The 22329-nt window shown below is 42.5% G+C and overlaps 1 protein-coding gene across 2 annotated transcripts in view; it reads left to right on the top strand.

The window, feature by feature from the left end:
* Positions 1–22329, top strand: part of LOC311241018 (SEC14-like protein 1) — a 78153-nt gene that overhangs the window by 27706 nt on the left and 28118 nt on the right. For both annotated transcript variants that reach the window (XM_084329676.1, XM_084329675.1), the window contains exons 9-11: positions 15040–15128; positions 18653–18723; positions 21925–22096. In XM_084329676.1, coding sequence (XP_084185802.1) covers positions 15040–15128; positions 18653–18723; positions 21925–22096 — 332 coding nt within the window. The remainder of the gene's footprint in view (positions 1–15039; positions 15129–18652; positions 18724–21924; positions 22097–22329) is intronic.

The raw sequence follows: 22329 nt of genomic DNA, 5'->3' as shown, positions 1-22329 counted from the left end.
CAGCTGCAGGCTATTTGGCGAGTTACACATTTGCGAGGTCTGAGAAGTCTGTCCGCCACATGGCAGGGTAACAAAATAGTCATGTAAAATAATTAAAAACTGCGGTGTGTTTTGGTTCTACGAGTCGCCTTTTTTGCAGCCTCGCGCGTTAACTCTGCTTGTTGACCCGACGTCACAGCCACCACGCTGCTTGCACTCGCTGCTATACCGAGTAGCTAACGTTAGCTAATAATAGTGTCGGTTAAATGGAAGGAGTAAGCCGGCCACTAAAAAGAAAACCCACCGCGGGTTTCTCAGATGAAAAGGATCAGCGGGACCACCTAACAAAAGAAAGTTTCGAGAGGAGAGGACGTTTGAAGAGACTGGCTAGGCAGCGCTACTGGGGGCTGTAGTGGTGAGTTGTTAACTTGTTCCGTGTGCCGCAACTATGTCAAAAAGAAAAACAGAAACTACACGTTTGTCATTGTCGTGTTACTTAACAGTACAATATGTGAGTCCCCTGCTGTGGTTGTGAGTATACGTTTATTAGCTTAACTCCGTAGCAACATCACACAGGTGCATCTGTAGACAGTCTCCTCCCCACCGTATATTCTCTCCCCACCGTATCTTTTTTCTACCACCCCCTCCTAATGTACAGTCTCCTCCCCATCATATGTATATAATCTCTGTTAGGATCTATGGGTAACAGTACTGTATATTTCTCTCCCACCCACCCCCTCCTAATGTACAGTCTCCTCCCCATATGTATAATCTCTGTCAGGATCTATGGGTAACATTACTGTATATTTGCATATCGTTTATGTCACAAATGTAACAGTACTATATACCTGTAGTATGTCCCTATGCCATAAATGTCATGATGTCAATGTCATGCATGTCATAAATGTCACTATGAATTGAAAATGGCGGACCCTGATGATGTAAACAAGACAAACGTATTTCTCTGGTCTGCATCCCCTTAACAATTGTGTGTATTGAGCCATACTGTATTGTACCCATTCTGCAATCTGTTAAATATTTATTGATTGATTGATTGAACATTTTATTAACAGAATTGCAGAATGGGTACAATACAGTACGGCTCAATACACACAATTGTTATGGGAATGCAGACCAGAGAAATACTTTTGTCTTGTTTACATCAGGGTCCCCCATTTTCAATTCATCATAACATATATGACACACATGAGTCATGACATACAGATAGACAATACTGCTACATCTATACATTTATGACATACCAGATTTACAAATACAGTATTGTTTGTGATACAAAAATAGTCTAAAAAAGAGAGTATATACATTGTAGGTGGTTGGGACTAGGCGGGGTGGGGTAACTGTACATTGGATTATCGACGAAACCTTACTTGGTCCCAAGAAGAGGGTCTCGTGTATTAAATAAAGTTTTCATTCATTCACTCTGGATCTGGTAAATCCAGTAGCAATACACACAATTGTTAAGGGGATGCAGACCAGAGAAATATGTTTGTCTCGTTGACATCAGGGTCCCCCATTTTCAATTCATAGTGACATTTATGACATACACAACATACATGACATCATGACATTTATGGCATAGGGACATACATGACTTACAGGTATAGTACTGTTACATTTGTCACATATACGATATGCAAATATACAGTACTGTTACCCAGAGATCCTAACAGTAAATATATACATATGATGAGGAGGAGACTGTACATTAGGAGGGGGTGGGTGCGTGGTAAAAAAAAATATACAAACGGTGGGGAGGAGACTGTCCATTGTTGTTGTGGCATAATTGCGAAACGTGTTTAGTCCCTTGTTTGTATGATAACAAGCCATTTAGTTCATTGTTCAAAGTAATGGGAAAAGGGTGCTAGCTCGCCATCAATCAGAAGCTAGCCACAATACTTGCATTCACGCTCTCTCAGCACACAGCCTCCCTGCCTGGCACAAGAACCACAACAGTAGGGTCTATAGTCACAGTCAGGACAGTAGGCTCTACAAGTAGGCTCCCTTAAAACTCTAACGCTATTAAAAAAAATACAGTGGAGATTAAAATAAGAATATAACTTGGCCTGAAAAAAAGTTCAGTCGGGAGATTTTTTTTGCTTTAATCCCTGGGTTTGGCATCCAATGTGTTGTATACTCATCTAGTTATTTAGTACAACATATAATAATGAGGAGACACAAGACAAGGGTAAATTCCAGTTGACGGCTCTTTAGTGGAAAACTCCACACAGGTGATTACAATGACGGCCGTACTTATTAGCAGGGGGCGTGACGGTATCTAATAAGGGGCAAACTTAGAATGTCAATACACAACATATCCCTCCCCCTTAACTTTGAAGGTTCCCCTTAAAAGTAAGTACTTAAACATCAACAAAAAAACACTAAGTGTCACTGTGGTTTGGTATTCCTCATTATATAATTAACTTAACAAATCGTTTTTAAACTTAAACTTTCATTGGCTAGTAACCTTTGCCTGAACTAGGGAAAGAGGGTAGACTACCTCAATTCCCAGACTGAACCCTGGGGATTATTCTGCCCCAATTGTAAAGGTTAGTCTATCAGGAGGGCGTCTGACTCTACTGGGGTAACGACCTGTAGGCAAGTCAGTTTCATTGTCTTTTGGGTAGGACTGTAGGAGTCCGGGTCTGGGAGAAGTGATGGCTGGGATAGGCCTAGGTGTGCCTGGGACAGGGGCCACTCTTGCAGGTTGCGTCTGGGGCTCTTCTGGTGATGAATGCTGCTCCTGGTAGGTCTCCTGCTCTGGAACAAAGGATGGCGGCTGAGGTGAGTCATCATGGAAACCAGCCGTGTGGAGCAGTTGATCGATGTGTCTTCTCCAGATGAGATTATCCCTGGTTTCTACTGTATAGGACACAGGACCTGTTTTTGCAACAACTGTTGCAGGCATCCATTTGACCCCTTTGGTATAGTTCCGGGCGAGAACCCGGTCTCCAGCTGTGAAGCTCCGAAACTTTGCTTTCGCTCGCCTCTCCACTTGAGCTCTCCGTTGCATATGCACAATCTCCCTTGTCTTTTGGGGTCTCAGGAGGTCAAGTCGAGTGCGGAGTTGTCTCTTGAGCATAGCCGAGGCAGGCGAGACCTTTGTCGTAGCATGAGGTGTGTTTCGGTATGACAGCAGGAAAGCACTGAGGTGCCTGTTGATGGACTGCGTACCTTGAGAGGACTTGAGAGCTTGCTTCATGGTCTGTACAAACCTTTCAGCGAGCCCATTGGTAGCAGGGTGATATGGCGCAGACTTGATGTGCTGAATACCATTCTCCTCCATGAATGTCTTGAACTCTTCAGACACTAGTTGTGGGCCGTTATCACTAACCAGCTGTTGTGGTAGACCAAAGCGGCTGAAGATAGACCTTAGCTCTTCGATGGTCCTCATAGAGGAGGTGCCCGTCATGACGACAACCTCAGGCCATTTGCTATGAGCGTCGACTACGATTAAGAACATGTGGTTCTCCAATTGTCCAGCAAAGTCTATGTGGACTCTTTGCCACGGTTCTTCAGGCCAGTCCCACGGATGTAATGGAGCCAGCTGTGGGAGGTTTCTCACTCTCTGGCAGGCAGAACATGACTTTGCTTTCTCCTCTATAGCTGCATCCAGGCCTGGCCACCAGAAATAGCTGCGTGCAATTTCCTTCATACGCACCACCCCACAGTGTCCAGAGTGGAGCTCGTCAAGCACTTTCTCTCTCAGTGGTGGGGGAATAATGACACGATAGCCCCACAATAGGCATTCAGACTGGACCGACAACTCATTTTGTCTCACCAGGTAAGGCTTCAAGCTTGGTGTCCAGGGACCGAAACTAAAGCCCGCCGCCCGCCAGGGGCGGTCTGTTTTTACCTTTGGCGCATGACACTTAGAGGGCTGCCCGCCGTGTGGCGTGTAGACGTGTAGTTCATAAGCAGGCCCCTAAAAATATTTGTATGCGAACGGTAAAAATCAATTGCGCGCACGCTGTGCGAATACAGATTATAGCCTCTCTCGTCTTTTTTTTCCTCCGCTGCGAGATCGTTAAAAAACTACAAGTCCCACATTGCACTCAAGCCAATCACAGTAGAGTGAAGTGACTGGTTTCATGGGAAATAAAGCAAATGACCAATCGGAAGCTCTCATTTTTCTTGTTTACTTCCTGAAACTCCGCGATCAGGGCTCTCGTTTTCCGAGACACCAACTTATTATAGTCTCTCTTACCAATAGCAATCGATTTTAGAACACCTAGATTTATCGATAGCAATAGTAATATAACGTTAATGCAACAAAACGAATGCCTTGCTTTGTTAATCATAACGTTGATGCAGTAGCGTATGTCGGTGTGTTGGCTGTAACGGACATGACAATAACATAACGTGTACACATTAAAATTGCGATAATCTATTCTAACATTTTCAAATCGATGCAGTTGAATTTCCCCCTTAGGATCGATGCATTGTTACACCCCTACACCAAAGTCACTGGCCCACTGTGTATCTGTGTGTATAATAACTTGGCTAGCGTTATCAACAGCAGAGGTGGGCAATGGGTCCAGCTGCAGCACCGGAGTGCAAGCGATGTGATGTAATTGGCAGACTCGACTGTCAATCAATGGTCTACCTGACACGCAAACTCAAACAATGTTTCTGTACTGGAGGTGTGATTGATTGATTGATTGAAAACTTTATTAACAGATTGCAGAATGGGTACAATACAGTACAGCTCAATACACACAATTGTTAAGGGGATGCAGACCAGAGAAAGACTTTCGTCTTGTTTACATCAGGGTCCCCCATTTCAATTAATCAGGAAAGTGTACAGTAGGAAAGTGTACAGTATTTCAATAGGCAACCCTGAAAGGATTATTTTTCTAGAAGAGCAACACAGCCAAAACAGACAGTGGAGCTGTTTGCAGATAGCAAGCATTTTGACTTATTGCGTGGTGGCGATGTCTCGCAGATAATACAACTACAAGTATGATTATATAATATATATTTTATTTAAAAAAAAATTGTATATATAAAATATATATTGGCAGGTAAGAAATATGCTTGGCGGGTAGACTCTTCCCATCTACCCGCCACTGGCCGGTGAGTCAAAAAGTTAATTTCGCTCCCTGTTGGTGTCATCTCTCCTCCCCTTCCACGAGTGACGATGTCCATAACCTCAGACATGACCGGGTCCGTGCGTGTGTGTTTCTTCACATGAGTTGAGGTCACTGGAGCAGCGGTCACTTCCTTGAAGTAGAAGATCTTCGCTTGTGGTGTCCGATTATGTGTGACAGGCAACGGGAGCCTCGAGAGCCCGTCAGCATTCCTGTGCTGATCCGACTTCCTATACCTAATGTCATACCGGTGGGCAGACAGCAACAAAGCCCATCGCTGCATACGACTGGCCGCAAGCGATGGAATGCCTGTATGAGGACCGAAGATAGAGGTGAGAGGTCGATGGTCTGTCAGTAGCGTGAATTTCCTGCCCTAGAGATATTGATGACATTTCTTTATTCCAAACACTATAGACAGTGCTTCACGCTCAATCTGCGCATAATTGCTTTCCGCTTTGCTCAGCGTCCGTGATGCAAAGGCGATAGGTCTCTCTTCCCCTGATGGCATGATGTGTGATACTACTGCACCCACACCATAAGGTGAGGCGTCACATGCCAGCTGAAGTGACAAGGCGGGGTCAAAGTGGGTGAGGGCTTCAGACTGAGAGAGGGCTGTCTTTGCGCCTTTGAAAGCTGCCTCACATTTGTCTGTCCAATTCCATGTTTGGGCTTTGTGTAGCAGCTCATGGAGCGGTTTCAGCCTATTGGCAAGATCAGGCACAAACTTTGCATAGTATGTCAGCAGGCCAAGGAATGATCTCAACTGACTCACATTCGTCGGAGATGGAGCCTCCACAATAGCCTTCACCTTTGACGGTGCTTTGTGGAGTCCAGTGCTGTCAATCACGTGCCCCAGGTACTCGACAGAAGGTTGGAAAAACTCTCATTTGTCTTCCCGGACTCTAAGACCATATTCCTCCAGTCTTTGTAGTGTAGCCCCCAGGTTCCTTAAGTGTGACTGCTCATCCGGTCCTGTGATAAGCAGGTCATCCAGGTAACACTGGACCCCTCGTAGCCCACTTAGGATCTGGTCCATTGCTCTTTGGAAAAGTGCTGGAGCAGAAGTAATCCCAAAAGGAAGCCTCTGGTACCTGAATAGCCCCTTGTGTGTCACTATGGTCAACAGTTCCTGTGACTCTGGATCTACATGCATCTGGAGATATGCCTGACATAAGTCTATCTTACTAAACTTCTGTCCCCCAGCTAAACCTGAAAAGAGTTCATCAATGAGGGGTAATGGATACTGTTCCGCAATCAAGACAGGGTTCACAGTGACTTTAAAATCACCACAGTCTTAGACCCCCATCCTTCTTCATGACTGGAACAATCGGCGTGGCCCATTCACTGGTGCTCACTGGCGCCAACACCCCACTCTCCACCAATCTGCCTAGTTCTGCATCTACCCTGGGTTTGATGGCATACGGAACAGGTCTAGCCTTTAAACACCTCGGTGTGCTTCCTGGTTTGACTGTCAGCTTAACAGTAATGTCCTTCATGCTACCAAGGTCTCCACCAAAAACTTTGGAGTGCTTCTTCAAAATCTCCTGTAGGGGGCCTGTGTCTCCATCCTTAACCATGAACACTTCTTGCCAGTTCAGTCTGAGTTTCTCAAGCCATCGCCGTCCTAGCAGAGCTGGACGGTTTCCACGAATGATGTACAGTGGAAGAGTCACTGTCACTGTCACATTCACAACTCCTAACACTGGAACAGCCTCTCCAGTGTAGGTCCTTAACTTCAATTTGCTCACTCGAAGAGTCGGGTGCTGCAGCTTCTCTCTGAAAACAGCCTCTGATACCATGGATACACGTGTGCCGGTGTCCACTTGCATCCGCACTGCTTTATTGTCCAACTGTGGTGTGACCCAGTATCCATCATCACTGTCCAGCACAGATAACACATGTACAGTATCATCATCATCATCAGACTCACAGTCACTCTGCTCGTCCTGTTCGTGCTCCATCTTATTCACACGTTTCTTCTTGTTTCTGTAGAAACCACCTTTCTTCATCTCAGTGTGCTGTTTGTATGTCTGGGTCTTTCTATTACCACAAGCACGTTCGATATGGCCTTTTATACCACAGTTTCTGCAGTCTACGTCTTTACCCCAACACTCTGATGGCTGATGCCCCATTCTCTCACAGTGGTAGCATGGCTTGCCAGATGTTGTCTTCTTGTCCTCAAAAGACAACTTGTGCACATGGGCTGATAGACTTAGCTGCTGTGCTTCTCGGGCAGCCATTTCCATTGACGTACTTATCTCTATGTCCTTTTCCAGTCTCAGGTTAGCTTCACTCAGTAGTAGTTTCTGAATAGACTCACTGCGTAGACCACACACCAGTCTGTCACGTATGGTGTCATTGAGTGAAATACCAAATTCACAATATTCAGACAGGCGTTTAAGTACAGCTACAAACTGTGAAACAGATTCACCCTCTTCTTGGTTCCTTTTATGGAACCTGAAACGCTCTGCAATGACCAGTGGCTTAGGAGAGTAGTGATCTTTTAATATTCCCACTATGTCTTCATAGGACTTGTCCCCTGGCTTCTCCGGTTGCACCAGACTGCGCAGTAGGTTATATGTTTTTGCCCCCATAACACTTAAGAATGTAGGTACTATGATATCCTCTTCTATCTTATTAGCAAGTGCAAAATACTCAAACCTCTCGGTGTAAGAACTCCATTGTTCTGTTTCCTCGAATGGTCCAATATGTCCAAACAGTGCAGCCATCTTCTTGCAATTAGTCCTTTCCTTGTTTCGTTTGAGTTACTGTCTTTGGACCTGGCACCATCCGTCCCTCCTCATTTACTCAGTCTCCTTCCCATCGCAGAGATTTCACCTTTCTTCTGTCTCTTTACTCCACCCGCAACAGTGTCAACACAGCAGTATGCCCCGTTGCCAAGTTACCGCAGCCCCGACGTCGCGCTGTACACTCGCGAAAACAAACAAACACGTCAGATGCGGACTATTGCCGACAATAACAAACACAACGTGAGATCCGTATTATCCTCATCGCCAGTTTTGTTGTATACTCATCTAGTTATTTAGTACAACATATAATAATGAGGAGACACGAGACAAGGGTAAATTCCAGTTGACAGCTCTTTAGTGGAAAACTCCACACAGGTGATTACAATGACGGCCGTACTTATTAGCAGGGGCCGTGACGGTATCTAATAAGGGGCAAACTTAGAATACACAACACAATGTGTGTAAATGTAACGGTAGAGTGCAATTAGGGCTGGGCGATATGACGATATTATATAAATATCGGGTACAGTTCATTAACGATACACTTTTTAAACATATCGTGGATATTGTGATGTTTTGCCCTCGCGTTAGAGGCCGCCGCGGCTGAGATGAGACTTACAAGCGCAGTGCTAAATGCTTTCCTCTCCCTCTCGCCTCTCCCTCTCGCAGAAAAAAAAAGTCAGTCACACACACACTTGCCCAAATTACGTCATCTACACGCACATACACGCACGCAAGCGCACACACCTAGACAGAGAGGTGGTGGCTCGGGATGCCCCCTGAAACCCAGGAGCTCCGACGTCTATCGGTAAGTTAGTCTATGAGCGGATTAGCTACGGAGCTAACAGAGTGTACCACCATCCATCTGCGACGCAACAGTGGCAGCAACAGTGGACACGGAGTAATGTTAACGTTATGTCGAGTTCATACTACACTACACGTATGAACTCGACATAACGTTAACGTTACTCTGTTTCCATGAAGTGTTTAATTAGCAGCAATCTGTTGTTGAAAATGTAACGTAAACCGGAAATGGAATGCGAGGACAGGAAGCCGTCATGAAGTCCGCTTCTGGCCCTTGTAGTCATATATATTGTAGTCTTTTAGTCTTATTAACTAAAAGATTTTAACAAAATAAAAAGCAGCAGCACTATTGGATAACTGAGTCATGTTTGCTATGTATTTCTTTCTTTAGGGGAGTAGGACATTTGTTTCACAGTTTTAGCATGATGTTTTATAGATGGCTAGGTTAAACACAGGTTTTTGTTTTTAAGAGGGGGGGTTTGATTTGATTTGATTGAAGTTTATTTCAAGTATGCAACACAACAAACAAACATCAAGTACAGATATAGCCTTAAGCCGTTCAAATAATAAATGTACGGTATACATACATGTAAATAAATAAATAGTTACAATATGTAATCTAATCATCTAAATCTAATCTAATATATAATCTAAAAAAACGAAAGGCTAAAATGCTAAATATATAATCTAAGAATCCAATCATCTAAATCTAATATATAATATAAAAATGCTAAATGCATGAGTCTTTTGTCTTTAATGTTCACTTGCAAACTCAAATACTGTCTTGGTAAGCCTCATAATGAATTGTTTGGGGAAAAAAGGAAAAACATTGTGATGTGTATCGCCGAAAGGTCAGAAAATATCGTGATATCATATTTAGGCCATATCGCCCAGCCCTAAGTGCAATAGTAATATACAATGTACAGGTGATTTTAAACTGGGTATAAAATATCTAAATTGGTACTACTGAGTAATACAGAGTACAACTGTATTAATGTGTACAGTGATACAGGTATAAAGACACTATGGTAGTAAGTCACACTGGCCAGCAGCGTGAGTAGGTTATGTACAGATATAGATTTAGTATCTAGTACAGATATGTAAAAAGTATTATATGCGGGTATGTACAGACAGATGTGGATATATATATATATATATTAGGGATGTCCGATATTATCGGCCGATATCGGCAGTAAAATGTGATATCGGAAAATATCTGTATCTGTTTAAAAAAAGAAAAAAACAATAACAATATTTGTTATATATATATCCAGTGAAATGATTAGTTAACTGAAATTATTCCGTTTTTTGGGGTGGGAAACCCTGCATATATCGGTATCGGTTGATATCGGTATCGGAAATTAAGAGTTGGACAATATCGGAATATCGGTATCGGTAAAAAAGCCAATATCGAGCATCCCTAATATATATATATTAGAGCTGGGCCGTTAACGTGCTGCGTTAACGCTATACTAGTATCACACGATAATATAATTAACGCATTAATCAAAAAAAATTGTTTTACCTTTATTTACCCAGGGTAGGTTCGCTGAGCACAGATGCTCTTTTTCAGGAACGCCCTGCTTCACATTCACACAGTTCCATTCACACCTGGGAGCTGCCCAGTACAACCACAGTTGACACCATTGGCCACTGAGCAACTCCACTGGAGCAGTTGATTCAAGCCATGTCACATAGTTCAAGTTTGAAATTATTCTTTCTGTTTTGCTCCTGAGAGTGTGCTAGATACTGTACTGTACTGGTAATATTATTTATTTGTGTTAACTTCTGAATAAAACAACTTATTAAACACAAGTACATCTTATTGAACATCATTTTGATATTTCATTACCAATTATCATAGCAAAACAGCTTTTTCAAACAGTCTGTAATGCATTTTGGAAACGGGAGATGGCTCATGGTGTAATGGGCAACCTGGCCTGAGAAACATAAGGAGGAAAGAAAAAGTAAGGACTTACTTCTGGTCATTATTTGGGTAGAACACACATATTTTGAATGCCTCCGGCAGTTTTTTTTTTTTTTTCTTTTTTTTAGCCATTTTAATCTAGATTAATCTAGATTAAATCCAGGATTGCAGATAGATTAATCTAGATTAAAAAAATGTATCTATGCCCACCTCTAATATATATATATGGTGAGAATAGACCGTATATACAGCATTATTGTACATGCTATAATACAGAGTCTATCCCCAGGCCATCAGGCTGCTAAACGAACAATAAACACTATGCAACAACCATCAAATGCACACAGCACACACACCCACACGCACACACTCACTTAAACAAACAACACACTGCAGCACCCACTCTCCACACTTTAGATCACACAAACACACTTTATATTGATTGATAAAGGATTTGCACTACAACTCGTACACCTACTGTAAATTGTACCTAAATTGCACCTCATCCCATTTCTGCCTTGCACTATATAGTATTGTATATTAGTACACTGCATAGTATATTTAAGCATTACATCACGCGCAGGAGTGGTTTGTGAACAATAAACCATGCCTAGGGGTGGTTGTTAGGCCCGAGGCGCAGCCGAGGGTCGTTAGACCCCCCTAGGCATGGTTTATTGTTCACAAATCACGACTGCAAGTGGTGTAAAGCTTTTATACAACTGCCACATTCATCCAACCTTATTGCTATACAATAAACACACATTAATTGAAGATTTATTGAAAAAACCATCCGCCAGAAAAAGTAGTTCCCACAACTACAAAAAAGACAATTTGCCTCCATGTGGAAGCAGCTCGGAAGTGCATCCAACCAACTAACACATCCAACTGTGTATTATTGGAATGATTGAGAGAAGTTGCCTCATGTGGAAGCAGCTCGGAAGTGCATCCAACCAACTAACACATCCAACTGTGTATTATTGGAATGATTGATTGAAAATTTTATTACCAGATGCAGAATGGGTACAATACAGTACGGCTCAATACACACAATTGTTAAGGGGATGCAGACCTACTTTCTATAGAACTTCATTCTTAGATGCTTCTATAGAAAGTAGGTAAAACAAATTAAAACGTTTTCTTTGCCCTATAGGAAAAAAAAGTTTTCTTCGCCCTATTTTTTTATTTATTTTTTTAAACCTACTGTAGAGGGCCTAAACTTAACCAGTTGGAAACCAAGCGTACAGTAATAAAATTAGCAATCAATCAACTCAATAGGCCATGCTCACTTAGAACAGCGCAGCACCCAGCTCTCTCTCAGTCTGACTATCCCCCGCGTTGCAGACAGGAGTGTGTGTGGGGGGGGGGGGGGGGGGGGGGTGGAGACTGAGCCAGCGTCGGACAGTGTGAGAGTGAGGGCTGCAGTCAGAGAGAAGGAAAAAGAAATTGGAAAAAAAAATCGCAAATTAATCAATCAATCAATCCGCGATTTTTCTTTTGTTCTGTATTGACTCATGACCCATCAATTACATCATCCAACATCGCTGTGACAGAATCGCTTCATATTTAGTCGTTTTAATTGTTAAAGATTATTGTCCCCCATCTTGTGATCCGGCGGATTGATGTGATTCGGTTGTGGGCGGGTCCTGGGCCAGCAAGCGTGGACTGACTCAGTTACGTCTATTCTGCATCGAACATTGTACATATGTCTATACTGAACACTGTGACCTAATTTTTTTACTTCTAATTTACATGCTATACTATGTTATTTTATTTCATACTTATCTTGTCTTGCACAGTCTCTGGAGCGTAACAGTAAGAAGCATTTTGTATAAAAGTATTCTGTACTTCTGTATGACAACTATTAAAGAAACTTGAAACTTGAGAGTCATATGCAGGTGTATAAGTAGGTATTTCCTTTTCCTTTCATTTAATTTAACACCCATTGCAATAGCTACAAATTGAAAAATCCCCATTAATTTTAACTAGCTAACCCCCACCCACGAGACGCTCTCTTCACATAATACCATCATAATCGAATCGGGGCAATTCACTGTGGTTTCTTTCTCTTCATTTAAGAGATGCACCCAATGACGGAACGATACAAAAACTAATCATGTACAAGCTCAAAAACTCATCATTAGTAGGGCTGACCTTCGATTTCTTTTGGATTTCGAAGCTTCGGGGCCGAGATTCGATTTTAATTCGAAGCTTCGAAATAAATAATGGAGAAAAAAAATGATAAATATATTTTTTTAATTCTTAAAAAAAATATGTTGTGGGACTTGTACAGCACTTTTCAACTTTGTCAGTGCTGTAAAGTTTAAACCTTTTTAAATCTTAGACAAACTAAACACTTTGCTTCCATGAAATATTGTAAGCCGTCATTTGAGGCTTTATAAAAGCAGCACAATGAACACATCTGTCAGTGCCGAGTCCGACCTCATCTTAAATAACCAACTGCATTGCTTGTTGTAATTAACAAAGAGAGGCAGAGTTGATTTTGTAAAAAAAATAAAAAAAAAGAATACATATATATATATATATATATATATATATATATATTTTACACTCAAATTTTATTTTCATATTCGAATCCCATGCCCATCGGACGAAGCTTCGAAGTATTACCGTAGTTAATACATGCTGTACACAGCATCAAACCAGTGCATAATGCCATGGATACAGACTCATTGCAACTGGACTGCAGACCTGTTGTTGGCCTACAGACTTGTCCTCATGTCCCCAGACAGACCTGTTGACCTGCAGACTTGTCCTCATGTCCCCCAGGCCACAATGTCTCTGTGTGATTGAGACCGTGGCTGTGATAAAACTCTGTGCGTGTCGACAGTCTCTCCGCTGGTGTGTGTGACTCACAAGGTCCTTAAAATGCTTGATTTTCGACAAAAAAAAAGTCAATGCCCGGAATTCCTTAAACAACAAATTTTTTTAACAAGGTGCTTACAAATTCAAATCAACCATTCGCATTGATTGTTTTGTTCATCCATGATAAAAAATTTTTTTTTACTTAAAGTGTAACTAATTGTCGGAAATTGGGTTTTAAGCCATAAATATTGGATCGGCTTAATTTTTTTTTCTATAAAAAAAACGCCATTTCAAAGTGAAGTGTATCCTTTTTAAATGCCCTTTTTTAAATGAAAAACAGTGCTTAGGAAAGTACTTGAAAGTCCTTGAATTTTATTTAGCAATGTCTGTGGGAACGCTGGTCTAACTCGAGGCGGTGAGCTTTTCGAGCCGCTTCTGTAGAATCCAAGCCAAATACACCCCACCTCCCCCGCCACCGCCGGTCCCTTGCAAGAGCACTCTACCGTCCCTATGGCAACGGGGTGTTGTTGACGGAACGCTGTGAAAAGAGCGAGTCAACAGTGAAATCCTGTGCCGGTCGGAATGTACACAGCCTCCACACACAGGGCCTTTAAGCCCTTTCACTGCCACGCGACAGAAGGTTAACCCTTTACTATCACACAACCGACGGTCACCTTCTGTGTATTGTCGCCGTGAAAGGGTTAATCGTTTTGGTAGCGCGGCGGTGAAAGGGTCAAGCCCCATGTGAGCAGGGTGCCCTGAGGTAACCAGTGACGCAGGGCAATCATCATCAGACAGCGTTTAAATGACATCTGTTCCTGTTAATGATTGGCCGGTGGAACGTGGGAGTTCTGTTTGTCTTCATCATCATCATCATCATCATCATCGAGGGTAATGATGCCTCTTGTGTCTGAGCTGTGGGCCACTCAGCTGGTGCAGATGGGAGATAGGGGTCTTTTGATCCAGGAAGGGTCCTCCTCTCTGGAGAGTTCTCACAGCAGATCAATATCTGTGAATAAATTACTTTGTGCTCCCCCGAGGCACGGCAGGAGCGCACGCTACTAGGAATTAGAGTCTGACTCACTCTCCACGTCGACACTCATCACTGTGTCCTTTTACCAGAAGGTCGGTTGGTCCAACAAACGAGGCCCTTATTGATTAGCTACCTCCTTATACTGCTTCATTAGTGGAATGGAATGTTGGAACCTATGGAACTCGTTCCAGTGACTGGCTGGTCCTTAAGTTTCAGTTTGCCCGGAACAGGGTTAAATCTGCATTTTGCTATGATGCCCCTCTCTAGCTCATAGAATGAACTCCAACAGTCCTGATGATGGAAATAAGTGCTTGCATTTTATCATGTTTTTATCCCTTGGATGATGTCTCTAATCCACAATAAAATCAATCAATCAATCCTTAAAGCTTGAGATTCTCCCTCAGTTGAGTTTAAAACCTTGGTCTCGAACCTTTGTCAATCAAGTTGTATGTGTTTTAATTGATTGTTATCCTCACTCGTCTTATTGTTATGATTTTATGTGCTTTTTTTATTTTTTTGCTTAACTCTGTATGTACACTCAACTTGACTGTAAATGAGGGAGTTTGAAATGAAAATGTGTGTGCTCACATGTGTGCGTGTGCTTGTGGCTTTCAGACGGTCGTCCTCTGTACATCTTGCGGCTGGGCCAGATGGACACCAAGGGCCTAGTGAGAGCCTTGGGAGAGGAGGCCCTGCTGAGACAGGTGAGGAGTGTGGTAGTGAAAGGGTTAACCTGCTGTACTGTGGTAGTGAAAGGGTTATTAACCTTCTGTAGTGGTAGTGAAAGGGTTATTAACCTTCTGTAGTGTGGTAGTGAAATGGTTAACCTTCTGTTGTGTGGTAGTGAAAGGGTTATTAACCTTCTGTAGTGTGGTAGTGAAATGTTAACGTGCTGTAGTGTGGTAGTAAAAGGATTAACCCTCTGTTGTGTGGTAGGTAAAAGGGTTAACCCTCTGTAGTGTGGTAGTGAAAGGGTTATTAACCTTCTGTAGTGTGGTAGTGAAATGTTAACGTGCTGTAGTGTGGTAGTAAAAGGGTTAACCCTCTGTAGTGTGGGAGTGAAAAGGGTTAACCCTCTGTAGTGTGGGAGTGAAAAGGGTTAACCCTCTGTAGTGTGGTAGTGAAAGGGTTAACTTCCTGTAGTGAAAGGGCTAACCTTCTGTAGTGTGTTAGTGAAAGGGTTAAATTCATTGTCCATATTAACACAGCAGCCTCTTGTGTTGGAAATATCAATATCTGAAATAAAGAATAAATAACCATACTTTCTTTTACTATTATTAATCACTACTATGTTACTATCCTTATATTACTACCTATCATGCTAATATGTCTATACTACTATGCACCCAGAGTGTAGCACTCAAGTTGGACACTGTTTAACGAACAATATCACTGACCCTTAGCTGCCAGAGTTGTACCCTTCCCTTCCTGCTGACTTGTTGTTCACAATTTGTAAGTCGCTTTGGCAAAAAGCGTCCGCTAAATGGAAATGGGAAGAAACCCAACCAGAGAGTGACATAAAGAGCGAAATGGCCACCGTGTGAATATGGTCCATTGTCCTCGTTTTTATAGAAGCCCCGTCTAATTTGTCGCAAACTTGGCGTCCGTTCAAATATGTGCTGGCGCCCGGCGTTTTGTTTTGGATTCCTGTTCCGTGACTTTTGGCTCCCGTTCCAACGCCTCGCAAACCCATTTATCTCCACGAGCTCGGCTGATGACGGCTTAACCATCTCCTCTTCAGTGTCTCTAAAGCAGGGGTTCTCAAACTTTTATACCACGACCCCATTTTATTTAGGATTTCTTTTGGGGCGAACCCACACTTGTATCGTGTAATTTCAACGTGAAAATAAGGCACACATTGTTGAACTTGATCATGCATATTTATTAGCAAATGAAATTACAGCACTAATGAATAATAATCAATGAAATTAATGAATATTATCAACAAAAGCAACGGAATTGTTTCTCTATACACATTTATAAAACGAGGCATATTTAGCCAAAATATGTTGCCAGAACATAAAAAAATACGCGCTTTGGCAGAGTCGGAGATCCGCTTCTACTCTGAGGCGAGATCTGTATTTATTTGTAATTTTTATTCTGATATCCAGAACTTTGCAAGGGCCTGTCCAGTGAACTTGACTGATCATTGAGCGCCTCCTGACAGTGGCCTGCTGTGTCATGCGTAATGAACGGATCTTTGATCCAGTGTTCCAAATTGTCCACGCTCTCTCTCTCTGAAATTGTTCAATAAGCTCTTCTAGTGGCTACAGATGATGGGCTTCAAATTTTTTCTTTTTAAACATTCTGTTCCTACAAAAAGCCATCAAGCAGAGTAAATACCCCAACATTTCTCTTGATTTAAAAAAAAAATTGTTGCCAATGTGCGACCCCACTCACCTACCCATGACCCCACTTTGGGTCGCGACCCATAGTTTGAGAACCGCTGCTCTAAAGCCAACTGGTGCAAATTAGGGGTGTAACGGTACGTGTATTCGTCCCACAAATTTACGGTACAGCCGTCACGGTGCGGTACGCTCAGCCATACGGAAAATATGGCGCGCGTCGCCAACACACACACACCGCGCGTCGCCAACACACACCGCACATCGCCAACACACACACCGCACATCGCCAACAAACACACGCCGCGCGTCGCCAACACACACACACCGCACATCGCCAACACACACACCGCACATCGCCAACAAACACACGCCGCGCGTCGCCAACACACACACGCCGCTGTGTCATCTGTTCTCTAGTATTCAGTCTCGTGCAGTTAAATCCTCTCTAGAAGTGAAAGTGAAACTTACCAAGCCTATACGTTGTTAAAGGGGCACTAGGCAATTAACTTACTCTGGATGCCTGAACACAGTGACACCAGTATCACTGACTACCACGGCAAGCCTATAGAAAATTATTCTATTTAATAATAATTATTATCATAAATATAATATATTAATAAAATAAAAAATATTTATATTAACACTTTCAGTGCCAGCAGGGGGGCGCACGATTTAGTGCTTGAATGCCCATCATCCACTTCAATGTTAGCGTTAATAACGCCTAATCTATGTTTCAAATTATGGCTATGTGTCTAATCTGCCCGTCGCTTATCAATGATTCATTTTCCAGTCAACATTGTCGAAGCGGATTGTTTTTTTATCGGTTCATTTCCGTTTTATAGCATTTTGAAAAGCCCTCATTTTCAAGGAAAATAAAAAGATTCCATAATAAACGCCCTGTACTGGAATATTCTAGAATACACAAAAACGTTGTAATTTTTCAGCCTATTTATGAATCGTTTTCAAATAAACGCTAGATTATCGATAGTATATGTGTACGTATGCATGCTATATAGGCGATCTGAAAAATCAATTCTCTGATTTCCTCAAAGCCATCGCCCACACACACACACACACATATGGCGAATGCTGAGAGCTCAGCGAATACAACTCTGATTATCCCAAGACTTGTAAAATAGATTCCTTACCTCAGATCAGATGTTCTCCAAAAAGATCATTCCAATTCCTGATCGCCATTCCAAAAATCGATAGCTTTTATTGATCCAACGCTGGGTGCTCGAAACACATATTCCACGATGTTCTGAGGGACCAGAATGACTGCAATCGGCTCGGATTACATGCCTGAGAAGTAAAATGTGGATCCCGGATTTTTCTTTTCTCATCCATTTTCACTGAGTCCATTCCAAAAGGGTGCATTACCATCTGGGAGACGATAGGGGGCGCTTTTTCACATCTGAGCTCCTGATGGGGCTGGTTTCCCAACGAGAGACTCGGTTGATTAAATATGAATTCAGATCGCTAATAAAAAAAATAACACGCTAATTGTCATGGTGGGCATTCAGGGGGTGGGCTGATAACATGTGTTATGTCGTGGTGGGTACTGAAAGAGTTAATAATAATAATTATGAATATTTTTTTTCTGTTGTACCGAACTTGTACCGAACCGTGACCCCAATACCCAGGTACGTACCGAACCGTGGCTTCTGTGTACCGTTACACCCCTAGTGCAAATGCTTTCTGGCGCGGACTGAAAGGGATTCCCGCTTTGTTAGGAAAATCAGACCGGGCTTCTTAAAAAAAAAACGGTCAACTAAGGTTTCTTATGTACTTGTATTATGGCTCACAGTGACGCATGCATACAATCCCCTCAGTTGACCTTTAACCCCCACGGCTCTTCCCCCCCCCCCCCCCCCCCCCAGGTGCTGTCCATCAACGAGGAGGGCCTGAGGCGCTGTGAGGAGAACACCAGAGTCTTCGGGCGACCCATCAGGTGCTTACTGTACTAATATTTACCGTCTCATCGTCGGTGACCTGCGTAGTTAGAATTAAGAAAAGGTGAAAGGGGGCTCAACTAGTTTCATTTGAAAAAGACGTTACGCTTCAGGATGCTTAGAATCCTCAGACTGGACGGAGGATACAGAGTTTGTCCAGTTAAATGATTGTAAACATTCTGATGGAAGGTCTTGTAATGGGCGGAGACATATTAATGTCTTTCTTAAAATGGATTGAATTAAATAAGAATCACTGAGTGCAAAGAGTTGCTTCCTTTCACCTCTTCACACGTGAATGTATCAGGGCTGGGTCTCGCCACTGATTTCCCAAAACGATTCGATTCAGATTCACAAGGTCCCGAATCGATTCGATTTCCGATTTAAGTTCGATTCAATGCTTTAAAATTGTAATGGTTCAAGGAACCCTCTAACATGTTGCATTGTTAAAAATATCAATGTTTACATTAAGAATTGACTCTCAAGCAGTTACATGAATGTGCTATTTTTTTTATTTTTTTTCTTAACATTGGCTTTTGCATATGTCACGTCTGGGTCATGTCTGTCACTATAGCCAATGGAAATGCTAGAAATAGTCACGTGGGCTGGGAGAACCAATGGAAAAGGCCTATCCCAAGGCCAAACTTAATTGCCGACCCCTGGTCTACACCCTCCCCAGACAGACAGTGGGGCAATGCGCGCAACGACCAGGAAGGGAATTGGCATAACGACTAAATTGGGGGATGAAGAAGAAAAAAAGATTTGGGGATTTTATGAATCGATAATCGCTAATTCAAATGAAGATCGAATCGGGAAAGAATGTTTTTGAACCCAGCCCTAGTATGTATATGTTGGGCTGCACCCGTTACTACGGAGTAAAAAAAAAATTTAACTTTTTTTTTCCTGCGATACTATCGTATCGTTACGCAAGTATCGCGATCGTATGGTGAGGTCTCTGGCGATTCCCACCCCTAATGTACAGTGTTATAGTATTAATGCTGTTACCATGCAAACAGAATGCATGTTGCTGTCTGTTGAGAACCAGGTAAAAACCAGTTGATACATGTTCATTGTTCACAGCACAAGCACAGTACAATGAAAAGACGTTTGGCATCCAACCAGAGTGCAAATGTAGCAGTAAAGTGGAATAGTAAATACAATGTACAGGTGATTAAACTCGGTATAAAATAATAAATTGGTACTACTGAGTAATACAGAGTTGTAGTATTATGTACAGTCATACAGGTATAATAAAGACACTTAAGTCATAGGGATGCCCCGATCACGTTTTTTGCCACCGATTGTCTATGAGCCATATCGGCCGATACCGATATCGATACCGATCGATTTTGGTTTTATAATAAAAAAAATGTAAAAAAAAAATTATATTTTTTTTTTATATTTCTTTTATAAAATATATATATTATATAATTATACTTGTAGTTGTATTGTCTGCGAGACATCGCCACCACGCAACAAGTCAAAATGCTCGCTATCTGCAAACAGCTCCACTTGTCTGTGTGTATACTCTGCTTTGGTCAAATCACATTCAGCGTGGGGCCTGAGAGTGCTGGGGCTGACGTTCTGCAGATGGATACTATTGAGTCAGAGCGATAGTTCAACAGGGTCTGAAACGTGTTATGAAGCATGATAGCTAATTAGCCAATGTTCAGCTGCAAAAACGAATAATGTCAATTATGTTATAAGACATTGATATCAGGAGCTATCTGTAGCTACTGCTAGCCGGCTAGATGACGTTAGACAATGCATCATGTATTAAAATAAAGTGAACTATTTAGCTCACTAACGTGAGCTACCTAGCTAACGGAGGTTTCATGCTGGTGCATCCCTATCATTCTTAAACTGAAATGCGCATTTGTTGATATCAGGAGCGATCAGTAGCTAGCCAGTTAGACAATGCCTCATCATGTATTAAACTAAAGTGATTAGTTGACTGTGTAGTTTTGTTTAAACAGTAACGCTAGCTCGGTAGCTAACGTTAGCTCACGAGCGATAGCTAGTTAGCCAACGCTAGCCAGCGCTTGCGAAAACGAATGCCAAACTGTCACGTTGATAGCAGGAGCCATCAGTAGCTAGATAACATTAGACAACGCCTCATGTATTAAACAAAAGTGAATAGATGACTGGGCCATTTTGTTTAATGCTTCAGTTATGTTGAAAGAGGAGCTCTGCGGTGCTCATGCACTCGACTCCTGCCGTAAGAAGGGTTTGTTTGTTGACATGAGATGGGTCTGGGAGGGGGAGAAGGAGGAGGAGGAGGGGCAAGACGTGCAGCAGCAGAGTGTGGCTGTGAGCGAGTGAGAACTCCGCAGAGAATTGGATCATGTTTTCCGTGTCATCGATCGGTTTTCACGATCGGCGAAATTAAAGCATTATCGGAATTCACCGATCTCATATTTATACTGAATATCGGCCGATACCGATCGCTGGCCGATCGATCGGGGCATCCCTAGTAAGTCATACTGGCCAGCGGTATGACTAGTAAGAGTAGGTAAAGGATATGTACAGATATAGATATAGTATCTACAGGTATGTGAAAAGGATTATATACAGACAGAAAAAAAATATTGTTGTGGAATATTTTAAATGAGCCAAGACAGTGAAACTGTAGAAATTCAGACGAGTCAAATTGTATAAAAAATAACATTGTTTATTTCTGTGGCCACAGAAAAAGTATCCTCAGTTTACAATCGGAGACGAGTCTAAACACGAGCGTCTGACCAGAAAGTGAGACAGAACTCTGGTCAGACTTACAATTAAGTACCGGCTGGGAATGACGAATGAAAACAAAGATGAGAAAATGAAAACAAAAGATGCGTTTAGGGGTTTTGCCGTGTCTCGCACAAGACTGATATGAAGACGACAAGAAAAAGAACAAGATGTGATTTACTTGGACGTGTCATATCTAAGTCGAGCTGCCCTGGGCCTTGGCCGTTGTTTTAAGAACACTGTTAAGACTGTCGCCCTAGTGTCTGAGCTGTATACTAGTTAACTATATTAAGTCTGTACAGAGAATATGTATTTAAACAATATATATGTACACCGTATATACAGCATTATTGTACATGCTATAATACAGAGTTATATGGGTTATATACAGGTGTATAAATAGGTATATAGAAATGATTAAAGGATTATATGCAGGTGTATGTAATGTGCTGTTTGTGTTTTGTCTCGTTAAGCTGTTGGACTTGTCTGGTCGACCTGGAGGGCTTGAACATGCGCCACCTGTGGAGACCGGGAGTCAAAGCCCTGCTGAGGATCATAGAGGTGGTGGAGGCCAACTACCCAGAGACCCTGGGCCGCCTGCTCATCCTGAGAGCTCCCCGCGTCTTCCCTGTGCTGTGGACCCTGGTGAGACCGGTCGCCTCAGTACTTATTCATTCTCAGAGGCTTCCCTGGTCAGACCAGTCGCCTCAGTACTTATTCATTCTCAGAGGCTTCCCTGGTCAGACCGGTCGCCTCAGTACTTATTCACTCAGTCTTCCCTGGTCAGACCAGTCGCCTCAGTACTTATTCACTCAGTCTTCCCTGGTCAGACCAGTCGCCTCAGTACTTATTCACTCAGTCTTCCCTGGTCAGACCAG

Source organism: Notolepis coatsorum (genome assembly GCF_963971535.1).
Source record: "Notolepis coatsorum genome assembly, chromosome: 14".
Lineage (NCBI taxonomy): Eukaryota > Metazoa > Chordata > Actinopteri > Aulopiformes > Paralepididae > Notolepis > Notolepis coatsorum.
The sequence above is the reverse complement of the archived record's forward strand: the minus strand, read 5'-3'. Positions and strand labels throughout refer to the sequence as shown.